At 45.4% G+C, this 16,804-nt stretch overlaps 1 protein-coding gene across 5 annotated transcripts; it reads left to right on the forward strand.

The window, feature by feature from the left end:
- Positions 1–880: 880 nt before the first annotated feature.
- LOC122882158 (histone-lysine N-methyltransferase ASH1L-like) lies at positions 881–16,319 on the forward strand. Of its 5 annotated transcripts, XM_044209246.1 has the most exons (14): positions 882–1,384; positions 4,102–4,963; positions 5,863–10,015; positions 11,554–11,902; positions 12,084–12,257; positions 12,346–12,440; positions 12,522–12,595; positions 12,733–12,778; positions 12,884–12,924; positions 13,029–13,099; positions 13,210–13,385; positions 13,894–13,985; positions 14,117–14,259; positions 14,346–16,319. In XM_044209246.1, exons 2-13 carry the CDS (start codon positions 4,289–4,291, stop codon positions 14,243–14,245), a joined length of 6,075 nt encoding a protein of 2,024 aa, XP_044065181.1. In that variant the 5' UTR covers positions 882–1,384; positions 4,102–4,288; the 3' UTR covers positions 14,246–14,259; positions 14,346–16,319. The 5 variants fall into 5 exon arrangements, 2 of the variants coding, with proteins under 2 accessions (XP_044065182.1, XP_044065181.1); XR_006379299.1 differs by lacking the exon at positions 14,346–16,319 and having other exon boundaries at positions 881–1,384; positions 13,210–13,380; positions 14,117–14,258; XR_006379300.1 differs by lacking the exon at positions 14,346–16,319 and having other exon boundaries at positions 881–1,384; positions 13,210–13,398; positions 14,117–14,166.
- The last annotated feature ends 485 nt before the right edge of the window (positions 16,320–16,804 follow it).

Raw genomic sequence — 16,804 nt, forward strand, 5'->3', positions numbered from 1 at the left:
CCTCATCCTGAGCCTCTGTCTTGTAGAGGGACCCTAAATCTAGTTTTAAAAACGTTAGTTTTAGTTAATACTGGCCTTACGTATTCTTAGATAAAAACCAAAAACCACTGAACATACAGCAAACCAGAGGCAAATAGTACTGGTTGTTTACTGGATACAGATGAAATTCACGTGTAGTCTGTAGTGTGCATCTAATGGGTATTTGGAGGTTACAGTGTACACAATGCACAGAGAGTAAGAGCAATTGTGGGCCAATAGGGGCCCAAAAGCTTATCTTTGTCCCCATAGTGGGTTAATCCGGCCCTGCATATAGACCTATAGACAACAATAAGGATGGTGTTACTCTCTACTACTGCTATTAGTACTAACTAGCACTATAGACAACAAAACATAAACAATAATAACAATATAATGTCTTTATTATTATCATTATTATTATTACTGTGATGTTTTTATTGATTTTTTTATTATCATTTGTTTATCATTATGTTTATACTAAAACATATATTTAAAATGTGTATGTATATTATAAATATATTTTCTTGTAGATTATAAATTTTGTGTTACTCCTACTGCATGAGTGGGGAGCTTAGTTTCGGATCAACATTTTCTGTTTAATGATGCATGATAAACAGCTCTCACATATTAACTTTTTAAATAAGTGCTTAGCCGAGCCTGCCTTCCTTTCCTCCCACACCAGTGTAAGCTGAATCCCATATTAATTACGCGACACAACTTTTGAGCTGCTCACCAAACCTTACCAGCAGCCTACTTTAGCCAAGTCGTCGCCATTTTATTAAGCGTCTAAATAGCCCTCCCCAATCGCCTATTATGAACCGCAATGAGATCCTGTGCTGTATTCGCCGTTTTATCTCCTCCTCTGGCCACATGAAAATGGCCACGCAATTGCATTCCCGCACATCCACCAACCCCTCTGCGCTGTCAGCCTGCAACCCCGCACACACGCTTCTGCAGCGCTCAGCCCGTCGTCCTGACACGTTAACAGCTTGTATGCATACGAGAGCACAATCTGAGCCATTATTACTGGCGGGAGAGACGTAACTTTCCCCGAGAGAAGTGGGCAAAATAAGATCCAGCGTAACCAGTCCGCCACCTAGCTGCGGAGACGCGCCGGCGGAGATCTGTCGACTGTATGATTATGAAAACACCCGCGCCAATGTTGTTGCACAGTAGGCTCTGTGCTCCGATGAGACTGAAACTCGGTTTTAGGAGGTGTTTTAACCTCCGCTGGCCTTACTTATGTAATCAAAGCAACATCTAATGCACCAAAAGCCCTGGATTGCTGTTGGTGCGAAGGGGAGAGCAGGACAGCAACACCTTAACCTTCTGCCTAAACGCAGTTGGCTCCGGGACGCGCTCTCGGGTAAGTAGCCTACGTAGCCTTATTACAAATTTTCATGGCAGTCCGTATTAATGTGTGCAGGCCTGTCTTCATCACCGAGCTCACGGCACAGTAGGTTAGTGAGAATTTTGTGCATCCGCTATGCGCTAATTTTATCCCTTGTTGCTGAGTATGTTTCTCCGTGCATGGTGATATTTCTTATTTCAGTGTTGCTGACACCAGCAGAAGGGCTGGCAGAGGACAGATAGAAGAGAAAAAAGGTGGCTCGGGACTAATACACATCACAAACAACACTAGCGAGCACATTTTTTATGCTACGCAGCACCGCACTTCCATGTTGAGTTTCAATTTGCAGCTGTGGATGTTTTAGGACGCTTAAAGGTGGACTATATTTTATAATGGAGATAGGAGTGACGACAACAACAACACGTGCATGTGTGTATCATTTGTAAGTGCGACAGCATCAGGCGGATAGTGATTTTCAGAGGTGCGCAAAGTCATTATGGAGAAGGAAGCCCCTGTTGACGTCCTCAGTAAATCAGTGATAGGTTGCTCCAGTGCGGTAACACCCCCACTGCCCATACTGTATCTACAGTAGCAACATCAGTCAACTAGCCTACGCAGCTGCGACCTGGGTACACAATGTACGACCAACACACTTCTAATACAATAAGTAGGGGAATGTGTGTGTGTGTGTGTGTGTGTGTGAGGAGGAGGAGGGAGACTCACGTGAGAAACTTCCCTGTATATGTGAAGTAAAGCTGCACTGGCTGTGTGAGGCTTATATGGTTCAATGTTTTGAGATGCCATCACAGCAGCCCTAATTTCCAGCTGGGCTGCCGTGCTCGTGCTGTTGTCAGGCAGATGATAATGGTGTTGTAGTTATTGATGATAACACCGTCATGGGTTGGTGATGATGGCTGGAAATATGGTGGGCCATTACCATGATTTAATCGTTGCCTCAGCGCTGCAGAGGAACCACAGTGACTACAGTGTCAAGTCCACCCATCATCCTGTCACTGGAAATAGCTAATAGTCTAATGTTGGAATAATTTTGAGTTATGTTTGAGAGCTGTAGCTCTGGAGAGTATAAAGAGCTAGCAGTTTGACTGATGTTGAATGGGCTTGCCCTTTTAAGTTTGAAACCCTGCCACTCTTATTCTCTTCTTTTAGTCACTTTGCACAAAAAGATTGAAACCCATGTGACTCAAGCTTCTCCTCATGCCTGTGTCCTCTTCAGTTTTCTCTTCTTCATACGGGGGTCAGGCTTCTGGAGTGGAGGTCATAATGAAAGTGACTGCAGTTATTTAAGAGGACCACTGTCCATATCTGTGCTCATTTTATTTTATTGTAAGGAGGTTTGGCTTAGAAATGCTTTCCAAAACTGTTACATAACAGCAGTTACTGGAACAGATGTTGATTTGAGCTCAGTATGATTCAAGGAAAGGGTTTGGGTGTGGAGGGACCAAGAGGCAGGAGAGATAGCCCACTGAGCTCTTAAATAAAAACATTATCTAAGATGCTCTTGTAAGTTTAAGGGGGCAGTTCAGTGCGTTGAGAGACAGAAGAGTTATTTCATAAGAGGCTCTCAGGAGAGAGCTGCAAGAATGCTTGGCAGGGTGTGTTTTATTAGAAAATGGATGAGTGTCTTCCTTAATGAGAGAGAGTATAATGAAGGAAGCATGACAGAAGATGCTGCTTCCCTTTGTTACGTTAAAAACTGGGCTGAACGCAGTGTGAGCGAGACTGAAAGTTTTTTTCTGGTGAGGAGAATGTTATTTTAGGGTGTGTTACTTGCTGTAATGTCACATTAAAAGTCAATTTACAATGGGGTCAATGAAAAGCTTACTTGACTTAGAGGAAGCAATGGGAGGCGGAGGAATTTGCACTCCTTTCCAAAAATAAGTTTACCCTTTCCTACGGATTTGTGTTACCACTACTGAAAGTGGAGGAGGGGAATGGTCGGACCGTGAATGGAGGGATTTAGGTTGGAGAGGAGGAAAAGAATGAAGTTGAGTAGGAAATATGGTTCTGATTAACATGGATACAGTGTGTGAGTTGACTATTTTACTGTGTAGTCTACAGAGAGAGAAAGAGAGAGAGAGAGTGGATGGGACTGATAGAGAATGCATGCAAAAGCTTTCTGCCAAACATGAAAAGGGGAGTTTCGGAGAGAAAAGAAAGTACAGCAGAGGGAAGGGTGGGAGGAGAAGTGCTTGTGGGAGTAGCTGAGAACAGAAGGCGCAAAGACAGTGGGGAGAGGAGGGGAGGAGACTGGATCAAGTGTTTGAATTTGTCAGGAGCTGATTGATTGATGTATTGATTTGGGGAGAGGTGGCAGAGTAAGGATTAGAACAAGTTAAAATGTAGAGGTTAAGGGAGTGTTTGCTGTCTTTCAGAGCTGCCGTTGTTTACAGATTATTAGAGAAAACTAGCTGAAGCTGTTTCTGAAGAATGTGAGTAGGTTTTTCTTCCAGTTAGTGCCGACATTCTGGAAATCGGCGGCGTTGATTGGCCCCCTGGGTTTTCTGTATGATGAGATCACCTCTGTGGACACAGACTTTAGCACCTCTCTACAGCTGCCTGCAGGAAGGGGACTTTCCCCTCAATTCCTGTACTGTTGCTACTCAGCATCTGAGCTCACTGAAATGACTAATCACTGGCCTCTCTATCTTTCTGTCTGTGTCTGTCTGTCTTTTCTTTCCTTCTCTCTCTGCCTGAAACTTACTCCATCTCAGTTCAATCCTAAAGGACAAGAGAGAGACCTTCCTTTGCTGTATGAAGGAACCCAACTATACTTGGACTGTTATAGGATATTCTTCATTCTTCTTTCTTCTTTTGACCCCACAAACCCCATCGGAGGCGTTTTAAAAGTGTTAAACTGGGAACCCCACAGCATCCTACTTCTCCCCCCTGACTTCTCTGATGGACCAGAGAGTGAAGGGGGGAACCCCTCCAACCACAAACTCCACTCTGGACCCCACCTCTGCACCTGAAGACTCTGAACAGGACCAAGGAGCAGAGAAAAAGAGGAGAGGTGAAGGGGAGAATGGAGATCTAGGGGAAAAAGAGGAGGAAAAAAGAGGAGCAGGGAAAAAGAGAGAAGGAGACAAGGGGGCAGTGCTGGAGTTGCTCATTGAGGGGCGCTGTGGAAGCACAGGGCAGCAACAGCTTCAGATCTCTGGCAGAGAGACAAGCTGCCCTGAGGGGAATGTACGACTGCGGATTGGACTCCAGGCCAAACGCACCAAGAAACCGCCCAAGATCTTAGAGAGCTACGTCTGCAAGCCCACCATCAGGACCTATCAGAGACAAGGCAGGGGGGGACTGCTGAGGGGGGATGGAGAAGGAGGAGTGGGCCAGCAGAGCAAAACCAGCTCTACTCCAGATGAGGCAACCAGAGATCAACGCTCAGGCTTTGATGCTGTCCAGGCCACATCCAAACAAACTGCATCTGCTGCTTCACCACCACTTGCATCGTCATCATTATCATCGTCATCATCATCTTCGTCATCGCAGCCACTGTCGTTATCATCAACATTTACTACCCCAGCCTCAGTCCCTGCCATAACCAGCCAAGGGACCAAGTCTGCCAAACAGGTAAGTTAAGGACAAGGGCAATTTGCCTCACACACATACAGACACCCTCTTGTCATCTGCCAACATTAAACCTGCCTTTAGTTTAAGTTGACTTAAAATGGCCACTGACTGACTGAAGGTATTCATATTAATGGCACATATGTGCTGTAGCTCTGTTTTGGTTTTTGCTGTTAACCACCAGACAGGCTTATGTGGTGCAAAATCACCCAGCTTTGTGCTCAGTTGTAATAAGGTCAAATGAGCTATTGTCTCAATACTGAAACCTAAGCAGCCCATTTAAATAAACAGAACTATAAATAGGACAACAGCACGGCAACCACTTGGAGCTATTACAGACATTAGTCTATCAGTCCCTATGACAATTACCAAAGGGGAAGCTTATTACTTTAGCTGCACAAACGCCACTCAAGCTGCAGCATACCAAAATTACAGGACAAGTACGAAATGTCAAGCCTTCTCTTCTGTATTAGTGGCAATTTATAGCTACCAATAGCACAGCTTTCTCTCTCTCTTTCTGTCACTGCCTAGCTCTCTATATCTGTCCCTCTCTTCTATTTTTACATTCCCTCTTTTCTCTACCTGCTCTCATTTATCTTTCACTCCCCCTCTGTCCCTGTCCCACTCCCTTCCTCTCTGTTTCTCTGCCTTTGTATTTCTCCTTTCTGTGTCAACCCATTCCTGTTTCCATCACCTCACTCTCTCCTTCTCCTCAGTATGCCCTCTTTTCTCTGCCTGATTGAGTCATTTTGTCCTCACTCTCTCTTTTAATGGGTGGACAAAAACAAAAGCATTTCAGTTATTGTCTCTTCCCCATTGTCCTTCACTGTTGTCAACAGCAAACTAAAGGATGTCACAGCCGTTGTTGTCTATGACAGAGATTCCATGTTTGCATTCCCCAGGTTCCTATCAAACTGGCCCATAATACAGAGGTGAATTCAAATGGCTCGTCTGAGAGAGTGAAGAAAGAGAAGCTTTCTAGTGTTAATGGCCAGCCTGTTTCTGCAGGACACAAACCTTGCTCACCCACAACAGACCAGACAGCTTCAACTACTCCTTCCATCCCATGCATCGAAGCCCCAGAAACCAGAAATGAAGGAAAGACTTCCAAGAAACATAATGGTTTGGTACAGACAACAAAACAGAAGGGACTATCGAATGGGAAAGGCTCTGCCAACATCCTTGGCACTTCCACCTCTTCAAAAATCAAAGTTGGAAAACACAGCAGTTCCTCCTCTGTTTGTTCCGTGGACTCCTCGACAAGACCTCCAGTCTCCACCAGCTCTCATAAAGAACTTAGCATGTCCAATAAAAGTAGGCCAGACTCTCCTTCCTCTCCCTCAGTCACACCTAAACCACAGTCCTCCCCCACTGTGGATCTCTCCTCTGCCCAATCCCAAGATCAGGACACCTGTCAGCAGCCCCCACTAGAGAAAAAGAGAGAGAAAGACAGGAAAGCAAAGAAAGAGAAACGGAAAGACAAAAAATCTAAGCGAGATAGATTGGAGGCTGAAAAGGCAAAGAGTGAGAGCAGAAAGGAGGAAGGCAAGAAGAAGAAAAAGGAGAAAGGGAAAGATGGAAAATCAAGACACGGTAAAGAAAAGAATGAAAGACATAAGACTGATGATACGAGGAGGGATGAACTAAAGATTGAAAGAGGAAAGGCTGAGAAAAAGAGGGATAAGCTTAGCCCAGACAGGCAAAGAACAGAGGATAATAATGTGAAATGTGGTGAAACAGTTGATAGTGGTAAACTAGATAAAACCTGTAAAGTAGTGAATCCAGGCAGACCAGATGAGATAGACAAGACAGATGACAGTTGCAAGCCAGTTAAACAAGCTGAGCCAGCAACAACAACAGGTGACACCAGTAAATCAAAAGAACAAGATGTCTCAAGACATTCAGCTGTGCCTCCAAGCCACCCCTCATCTTCTGCTCCTCCCTCTCTGCCCACTCCTTCTGCCCGTGCCCCCGTTTCTCCCACTTCTTTCCCCCAAGAGCAGGACAGCCGACCGCTAAAGAAACGTAAAGCCAGGCGGCCCAGCTGGACCAAGCTGGTGCACCGGGCTCAGAGAGCGGAAAATCAGGAAGCCCCTTCAGATTCCCAACCTAATCCTTTACTAAGTTTCCCCCAGAACCCCAAGACATCCCTTCCTGCCAAGGCCACTATTCAGCAGACTGATGAGTCACACCCATCTTCCTCTAGCTCCTTAACCAGCAGCTCCTCGCCTTTCACTTCTGCAACCAAACCTCCATCCCCAAAGCACAGTCACCCCACATCAGACCCTAGCCCCCCTGCTTCCAGATGCCCTATAACCCCTGCCCGAAAAAGGGGCCGCCCTAAATCCCACAGCTCTAGCTTAGATGAACCTCCCCCTAGACTTTCACCAAACTCTATCCCAACTGAGGTGCCTCTTCTGGGGTGTGACGGAATTCAGAAAGACCCTGTGCTGGAGCCAAGTCCAATACTGCAGTGTGCCGCTCAGTCTAAATCCAGCCCCAAGAAGCGTGGCCGTCCACCCAAACGGCCCCTCCCAGAGGACCAGAGCAGAGATGCACTTAATCGAACTGATGATGCAGAGAGGAGTAAAGATTTTCATCCTCCTGAAAAGGGGAACAGGCAGCTAAAGATCAGGAGGCTGATTAATGAGATGAAGAAAAGAAAGAAGAGAAGACTTCACAAGGTAATGCTGTCTGGGTATGTGGGAAAGGAAGGAAGGGGAGGAGGGGCAGCAGATGGTGAGACCTCTCTGAGAATGTGTAAATCGATAGAGGCTACAACAGTACACACGCTCTCAGCCCTGTCATCCTCTTTTGGGAGTAAGCTGGGCCCTCAGATAAATGTGAGCAAGAGAGGGACCATCTACATGGGCAAGAGGCGAGGACGCAAGCCTAAAGCCCAAACAGCTTCAACAGCCCAAACAAACTTCCAGAACTCCACTCAGTCGTCTCTGTTTACCAATCCCTCTGAAACATCTCTCTTCTCTAACCAACCCCAGCCTCCTCCCTCTCACCCATTTCCCTCCCCATCTCTTACCCACTCCAGTGGGGCCCAGAGCCCTTATAGTGAAGGCAGTCTCACAGAACCAACATCCTCCCTACTTTTTCCTCACCCTTTCTCTCTCCCTTCCCCATCATCCTCCTGTACCTCCCCCCGCCCACCCTCCTGCTCATCCCTCTCTCCCTTTGTGAAGAAGAGTTGTCCATGTCAGGGAAGGCATCACTTCCCCTTTCAGCAGTCTTCATGTAAGCTCTCCTGTCCCACCCCTCCAATGCATCACACACCTGGCTCTCCTGGCCACCTGAAAGAGGCCACCCCCTCCCCCAGGAGTGAATCACACAGCGAAGAAACACTGCCTAGCGATAGCGGGATTGGAACGGATAACAACAGTGTTTCTGAGCGAGGGGAGATGAGGGGAGCTCGAGGCATGCTCAGGTTGGGTCAGGGGTCAGGAGTGATTCTGGGGGGTCAAAGGCACCCCTCCACACTTGTGGACCGTCCCTCTCCTGTCTCTTCACCCCTCTCTCACATGGCCAGACACACAAACCCCATCACTGACTCAACTACTTTGGAGCGGCACAGAGACAGACATAGGCACAGGCGGAGGGATTATGACTGTTCCTCCTCCTGTACTTGCTTGTGCCCCTGCCCAGGACACAACAAGTGCACTCATTCGGACTATTACCCTTGCCTTGGGCACAATGCACTGAAGAGACAGAAAAATAAACATAAGAAGAAGCACCAGCAGCTGCACATGCAGGATCCAGAGTTTCTGGCTGAACTAGAAGATCTAATTGGTCAGTTCAGTGAGGTGCATATTGGACGTCGAGGTTGGGCGAGGACAAGACTGGGACACGGCTTTGAGGGGAGTGGGAATGCAGCTGGAGGAAGGCGCCATCACTCCTCCCATTCTCTCCGCTCCAACATCTTCAGGATCAATCTGAATGGCTTCTACTCGCCTCACCCTTCATCTTACTCTGCTAATCCCTCCTTCTCCCCTCAGCCTTTCTACCCCTGCCAGCCTGTGCATTGTAACAGGAAGCCAGACCGCAGGCAATGTGGTTGCCCGTCAAAGTTCCAGGAGACTATTGAAAATATGGGCTTTTACAGCAGCTATCCCCCAGCCACGACACTTTATCATCATCTCCCTAGCTCCTACCCACTTCCCTCTCCACACCAGTATGCCTCCCATCAGCCCCATCATGCACACTTCCTCCTCAACCCCGCCAGATTCCACAGGCGGAGGAGCAGGTTGCTGAGGGAGGGAGCTTTAGGAGGAGAGGTTGAGGGAGATATAGTAGGAGGCAGTGGAGGAGGCCCACACCTCAGCTCAGGGTTCACATCCAGCCTCTCCTGTGGCTGTGGTAGGAGCGAACACAAACACAAGCATAAACACCGTCACAGGCACTGCGAGCGAGACATGGATGACGAGGAGGAGTTACATGAGGATGAGGAGGAAGATGAAATGGAGAGAGAGGGGTTAGCCAGTTCAAAGCCAAGGTCAGGGTTCATTTTGGGGCAAGCAGAAGGAGGAAGGAAAGGGGCAAGAGGAATGGGTAATATGCTGTCTAAAGAATCGCCTTGGTTATGTGAGAATGGAAATGATTCCTTCTCCTCTTGCACTGCTGCCACATCATCATCATCTTCAGCAGAGAGGTACAAACACACATCCCTCACCTCACTGGGGCTGGGTTCGTCTCACCTGTCTTCATTTGGAGGCAGCTGGGGCGTCCTGGGCCAGAGCTGGGCGAAATTCGGGGGCCTGGGAGGGACAGGATTTGGAAACTCCAACCCCAGCTGGAGAGGCTTCACTGGGGAGCAACATACAGGCAGACTGATTGCATCAGATGGAGAGGATGAAGATGGTGAGGACATTCAAGAGTCACACCTGTACAGGACGTCCCCATCCCCAACACACACCAACCTGTTCACATTTGCTGCCATGGCAACAGGGGGGAGGGGTCTGAGGAGCGGATTGGCCGGTAGGAATCCAGGAACGGGAGACAGGTCATGGAGGAGAGATGAGCCAGCATGGACAGAGAGGAGAGAAGCAGGTGAGGATGCATGAATGGTTTGATCAATAAATGTGTGAATGAAGAGAGCACTGACATGCATGTGCTTCTATGTGATAGCTCAGTATAAGGTTATGTTAGCATTAGTGCTAAAGTAGGTGCAAATACTACAATGTTAGTATTTCTCTGGCTGGAAACTGCAGATAAATGCTGGAAAAATCTACATTGTTAACATTGCTTCTTGAGTTGTGTGAATGCACATTTGCATTCTGTTGTTATTTTATTGGCAGAAAATATGAATACACTGAATGCGACAGTAATTTAGATGCTATAGGAAAACTAACATTAACTGTGCTTATCACTGAAATACATCATTAGCACCCAAATCATGACAGCTAGTTGAGTGAATAGGTTTTATGCCAAGACGCTCTTTTGACTTGCACAGTATGACAGATTTTTATATTTGCACAATGTGGAGATGAGATTGTGGCACCAATAGTTTGCCCAATATAGTGACAGCATTGCTTTTTCTCAGGTGTTGTTGAGCCACACATCAAAGCCTGGAGGGTGTTTGAGAGGAAATCAGACTCCGTTCTTTTTATAGCCAATTTCAGACTCCCTCTGCTGTGCAGGGGATGTGCCTAACACACACACACACACACACACACACACACACACACAGAAGCAACCACTCAGCAACCACTCTCTGTTGGAATTTTTAAAAAGTGTTATAACAGGAGGGCAGCATCTTGATGGGAATCTTCCAGAAAATCTTTGAAATCTCCCCAGTATGCAGCGAACCGCACGCTGTTGCAGCCCGGGCTACCCAGTGAACACAGTCATTAGTTAACCACCAGATTGGCTATTTAAAGCCTAGCCTATCCCTCACTGCTGGCCAACAGGGCCTATTTGACTTGGAAAAATCCAATAAGGAAAGAGTGGTCAGTCTTGTCAGGGACTGTGGAAAATGGAACAAAAAGATAGATGACCTCAGGAGTGATTGATGAAGGAATAGCACAGAGGTCAGAATGAGGGCAAAGAGCTTGTGAGGGGAAAATGTTGTTTTCGAAAGAGGTGGAATACATTTGACATCAGTTCATCATCTAACTAAACACACGTGTTTTGCAGTACAGCACGCTAGCACAGGCGCACTCACACACTCTTTTTTTCTCTCTTTCTTTGTCTGCTCAGCCTTTTGCGATTGTGTTCCACATTAACTGAATGTGCAAAAACTATTTGTGTGCAAGAGTGCATACGTGTGCATGCTCATATTAAAAAAATATGCATTCTGCACAGTGTTTGTGTCCATTCTAGTGTTTTTTTGCTGCGTGTGTGTGTACATAAATCACATCTTAATGCATTTCCCAGAAGTGATCTGGTCAGAGGAAATGTTGTGACTCACCTAATCTGTGGCCCATCCGCATGACTCAGCCTAGACTGGCCTTACCTCACACCTCCCGCTGGCTCAATCACTGATCCACATCTGTCTCATTTCCTCTCCGCCACTTACACCCCACCCTTCCCTCATGCCTCCTTCTGCCTCAACCCCTCCCTCCCTCTTTCTGTTTCAATGACTGCAGGTTTACAAGGTGACTCAAGAAGCCGGGGGCAGCAGAAAAGTGTGCCAATGCCAGACAGTGTGGCAGGGAAAAACAAAAGAAGGCCAGGACGGCCCAGAAAGCACCCACTGCCCTCCACTGTATCCTCCCCCATGCACTTATCTGCAGCTCCCTCCATGTCATCACCTGACCTCTTGCCAGGATACAGCCACAACAGAGATGGGAGAGAAGTGGGAGGGAGAAAAGAAGAAAGAGGGCCAGAGAGAGATCGAGGAGGCGATACAGTGCAGCAGGTGACTGAGTTGGAGCTGCAGGCCAGGAGGAAAAGAGGACGGAAGAGAAAACATGGTGACTCTCCTTGTCATCAGAGGTAAACACTCACAACTGTATTATAAAGTACCTGAGTTGGTTGACTTGAAAATTAAATACAACCACTCACTACTGCTATATTAACCCATCGTTTTCAGCACTGTGTGCTAAACCAGTGCCTTTTCTCTCTTTCTCTTTTTCCTCTCTATCGTTCTATCTCTCTCTTCATGCTTTCCTTTTAGTGTCGCTGAGGATAAACCTGAGTGTGACACCCCCCCTGAATGTTTTAGCCAATCAGATGTTGACCAGGCTCCATCCCAACCAGTAACCATCCAAAGAGAGGAGAGAGCAGATGGTCCTCCCAGGAAGAAGTTTCTGAGGGCAGGTCTTTACTCTGATGATTACAAAACTACAGAGTGAGTTGACAGAATTCATAAACAAACTATTGTAACATTGTTTTTATTATAATTTAAAAAAAATGTATTTAATGTGTCTCTTTCCTAGTCCCCCCTCCCAAGCCCAGGAGTTGTGCAGAGAGAGTATGGAATACACACCAGAGGAGCGTGAATATAGCCTTTTACCTGCTCCCATACATGTTGGTGAGTATATAAGAAAATGCAAACACTGCTGTAGTTTGTTGTAGCTGTGATAGTTCATCAAACTCCTTTTGTGTCTTCCAGGGAAGTACCTTAGGCTGAAGCGGATTCATTTCCAGTTACCCTATGATGTTATGTGGCTGTGGCAGCACGATCAGGTACTGCAGAGCCCCATAACACAGAATCAGGAAGTTAGAAGGTCAAGCTGATGCATCTTTGTAGATAAAAGAGTGTTACAAGGAGATTGGTGAAGTGTTATGAATGTACATTTAATTCTCATGTTGTGTTGTTACAGCTTCACATGCAGCCTACTGTCCCCCTGAAGAGGAAGCGGCGTTACTGTGAGTTGCCAATATTGGATGTGTTATCTTCAGGTTTAGTTGATGGATCAGATTAATACTCTCATACAGTGTCTTACTCTGTTTCTCTATCTTTGTTTCATTCAGGCCGGCTGAAGGAGAGGACTGTATCCTCTCACCAGACAGCGGTGAGTTCATGTGGCTTGAGGTTGTTTCCTTCCAGTGAAGAACACAGCTTTAATAACTGTTACGCACTTACATGATATCCCTCCATTTTATTTTTATTTTACAGGAGGACAGCTCTAGTGACATTACCAGCCTGTTTCCTCACCTCGACATGGATCCTTTGACCAGCAGTGAGAGGTATGGAAAGTACACAGCTAATAACATTTCAAGATAAACTACTCGATGCACTGTTACTGAACTAATGTCAGTGTGGAAGGCTAATGTTTCTCCCTGTGTGCCCGGACCAGGAGCTTTGTGGTGAAACACCACGTGTTCCTTGTGAGGAACTGGGAACTCGTGAGAGACAGACAGATTCGACTGAGGATAGAGAGGGAGAGGGAGAGAGACGCAGAAGGAGAGGAGAGGGACTCACGACGTCTGTCCTGTGATGGAGCCAATGGGGACGACAGCCACATCAAGTCAGGTCCATGAAGCAAGTGTGTGTGTTAGTTTTTGTTTCTGTAGGTGTTTGTGTATGCATACGTGTATGTGGTTGAACTCTATACATTTTAACTTTTACCGTACATCTGTATAGATTTCTTCTGGTGTCCTGTGTTGTGTCTTTTACTTTATGTGTGCATGTATGTGTGCGTGTATGTGCTCATATTTGGCTTGTCTCTCCATATCATACTCAGCAGCACAAACTAAGTGGTTTTCCAACCACAGAATTTCAGCCTGCAGAGATGTTTCCCCATTTCTGTCATCCACCTCTGGTGTCCAAGAACCCAGCAGGCATCGACTTTCCCCATTAGTATTGAAACCACACAGTTTCCATCAAAGACTCCCTGACTGATTGCAGATAGGAATCAAGGAGAAATAAGGACACTCGCATTATTACAGATATATCTGTAAAATAAATGATGTGCTGTTTTCATTCCGTCCTGTAACGCCTTTACTAACATAAAGAATTCTGTTTGACCTCTGACCCTCAGATCAGCCAGTGGGGGTGGAGGTGGCGGTTATCAGCAGTGACCCCCAGCATCAGAGTCAGGACACCTCCAGCTTACTAACTGCCAGCCCCTGTGTGAGTGAACAAATTCGGCACCACCCACGTAAAAAAAAAAGAAAGAAAAAATCTTTTCTTTTAAGAATGCACATTTCCACAAGGATAAAAATCTGCTTTTGCAATTAGTTGTGCATACTTGTTCACCACAGCCTACCAAAACCCAGAACAGACAAGAGGAGGAGGGAGAGGAAGAAAAACGAGGGGAAGAAGAGGTCTGTAGCAGAGAACAGAGGAGGAAACGGCTGAATGATTTACTTTTGACCCTGCAGCATTCATAAGCTAACAGAGAGAGGTAAGTAGAGCATCAGATACAGAAACAGGGGGGGACTCGGAGAGGTATATGCATTGTTTTGTTGATAGTATCTTGCCTTTATGAAGGTGGGACCACTCTGAGAAAGGGACCAGGCCCACCACTGGACAGATGGACAGGAACTGATGTCATAACACTGCTATTAACAGTAGTAGTGCCACAGAGAACAAGGGAGAAAAGGAGAAGAGAGCTGAATTATAGCGGCTGAAAATGCAAGAAAGACATCTCACACACTGACAGATGAGTGTGTTGAACCTAGCGCTCTGAAGGGCATCACACCAAGGATGAAACCATGGCAACACATCTTTTGTCCAAGCGGCGAGGGATGAGAGAAACAGAGATAGACTGTCCTGGATGAAAGAAAGAAACAGACCAGCTGAAATGAATTTGCACTAGTGCTGGATGAACAAGCACACTAAAGACTGTATGTATGCTGAGTGGACACACTATAAACACACACACACATACACTTTGATTGCTCTTACTTCGGCACCTTAAGCAAACTGGGAAAGGCAGACATTACTCGGAGACTGAAAGTGGACATATATGGTACTCAGCATTTCGGCTCTGAAGTTTCCAAGAGACGAGGAGCTCACAAGCTGGCCGGGGGGAAACAAAAATGTAGCCTGGGTCCTAAGTAGGTCAAAATTGAACCCTCATTTAATTGTTAAGCTTTCAAAGTCACATTGCACCTTTGGGAAATGACACAAGGAGAAATGAACCAGTTAAAAGCTGTTGAGACAGTGTTAGGGGGTTTTCTTCACTTTACCAAGACAGTGTCTGCTATGTACCAGTGAATAGGCAGGGGAGGGGTGGGCTTAGTGATAGGAATTTTGGCATCGCTGCAAGAGAATTTCTAATGAGGTTTTAAGAAAGAAGTTATTTTTGAAAAAAAAGACAGCTTGAGCACTGTCTGCTAAAGAAATGGACAAAATATATTCATGATAGGAATGTTTATTGTTGGCTATTTTCAGTATTGCTTCCTGGGGAAGGGAGGAAGAAGGGTAAAAAGTGTTTTGTTTACTTCAGACTGCCTTTGAGAATGTTTCGCTCTTTGCTCCCGAGCATTGACAATCAGAATGTCCTAGGGGGAGAAAGGAGAGAGAAAAGGGAATGAAAACTAGAATTGATTTGCCCCAAATGCTCTGTAGAAGTGCCATGTTGTCTTGTGTACGTACCTAAGCGAACTCATGCAGTCTTTAAAAGCAATATCTCCTCTGATAAGGACTATATAAGGACTTCCTCTGTTATGTTTTGGGGTTTTTTTAAGTTGTGAATATTTGAGGATTGGAGGTCATTTTTCTGTACAGTTGCATAGTAGATTGTTCTCATTTTAGGAGCCTTGGGCTAATCCACTTAGTGGAAGTAACCATAAGCGTTTAGTTTCATGTGAATGTACATAGAGAGAGAGAGACCTGTTTTCCTTCTATCAGCAGTAGCGTGTAAAATTAGTATTATACATGACAATACTATTGGGATTATACATAAAACTTAATATTCAATCTTTCATTTTACTAACATGTTTTTAACAGATTATACAGCTGACCAGTATATCAGTCATTTCTCCTTAAAATTGACTATGATTGTATATGATTTTTTGTAGAATTACATAATTTGTCTTTTTTTTAGCTGAGAGTATGTTGGGTTTTTTTTTTTATTGGTCAGACAATCAGTGACAGTGAATTAGTTTTTCCAGTGTTAAATTTCTGCTCTCTTTCAGTAGTGTGGCTTGTAATAACAAGCCAAGAAAGTGCAATTTCTTTGACTGTTTACATACTGTATGTATATTTTTCCTCTTTCCTTTTTTAACTAAGAGCACTACATTATTGCCAGTGGATGATTAACTTTATAGCAAAGGTACACATAAAGAGTTATTTATCTAGTTTGCATGACATGTAACCTTTGCCTGTTGCCTCTGATAATGTGCATCTGAAAAACAAAACATCAAAAACAGTTGTAACTCAATGCCATAGAATGTCAGCTCAGACTTTTTGCCTCTATAACCATAATAATAAAAGCATTTTATGTCTACTAGTACTAGACCCTGCAGACTCTTGGTGTATCAGTTATAAGGCCTTCTTCCTGCTGTGTGTGTGTGTGTGTGTGTGTGTTTTGGGAGGTTACTGCAGTGATTTTAATCAGCTTGAGCTAACAGTGCTATCTAGTGGTGTTAGATTGTATATCTCACACCGTGTTGTCCTCCATAATGACCCACAATGGAGGACGCTATCAAAAGGAACACGGTTACAAGATGGGGGAGGGCTGCAGCTCACTCAGGAGATTTATTCTCCTCTCTGCGCCCTTCACAACATCCAAGGGCATTCTGGGATCTTTAGATCTGAGCAAAGAAATGAGAGAAGTACTCCCCATGAACTTAAAAGCGATGGAGTGTGTAGGTATTAAATATGTTTTACAGAAGGCTCAGTCTCAGTCTTCACTTCCTTTGCAATCTTGACACATGTAGGTAGTTTCCTGTCACATTTCAGATAGCAATAAATACATGTAATTTATGTTGTTAACATTTTCT

This window comes from Siniperca chuatsi, linkage group LG9 (assembly GCF_020085105.1).
Source record: "Siniperca chuatsi isolate FFG_IHB_CAS linkage group LG9, ASM2008510v1, whole genome shotgun sequence".
NCBI lineage: Eukaryota > Metazoa > Chordata > Actinopteri > Centrarchiformes > Sinipercidae > Siniperca > Siniperca chuatsi.

What these genes read in the sequence shown, in the direction of transcription:
- LOC122882158 (XM_044209246.1), top strand. Translation starts at nt 4,289, where the DNA reads ATGGACCAGAGAGTGAAGGGGGGAACCCCTCCAACCACAAACTCCACT. An exon ending in GACAGAGAGGAGAGAAGCAG is followed by an intron (nt 10,016 to 11,553) that starts GTGAGGATGCAT and finishes CAATGACTGCAG; the next exon opens with GTTTACAAGGTGACTCAAGA. An exon ending in GACTCTCCTTGTCATCAGAG is followed by an intron (nt 11,903 to 12,083) that starts GTAAACACTCAC and finishes CTTTCCTTTTAG; the next exon opens with TGTCGCTGAGGATAAACCTG.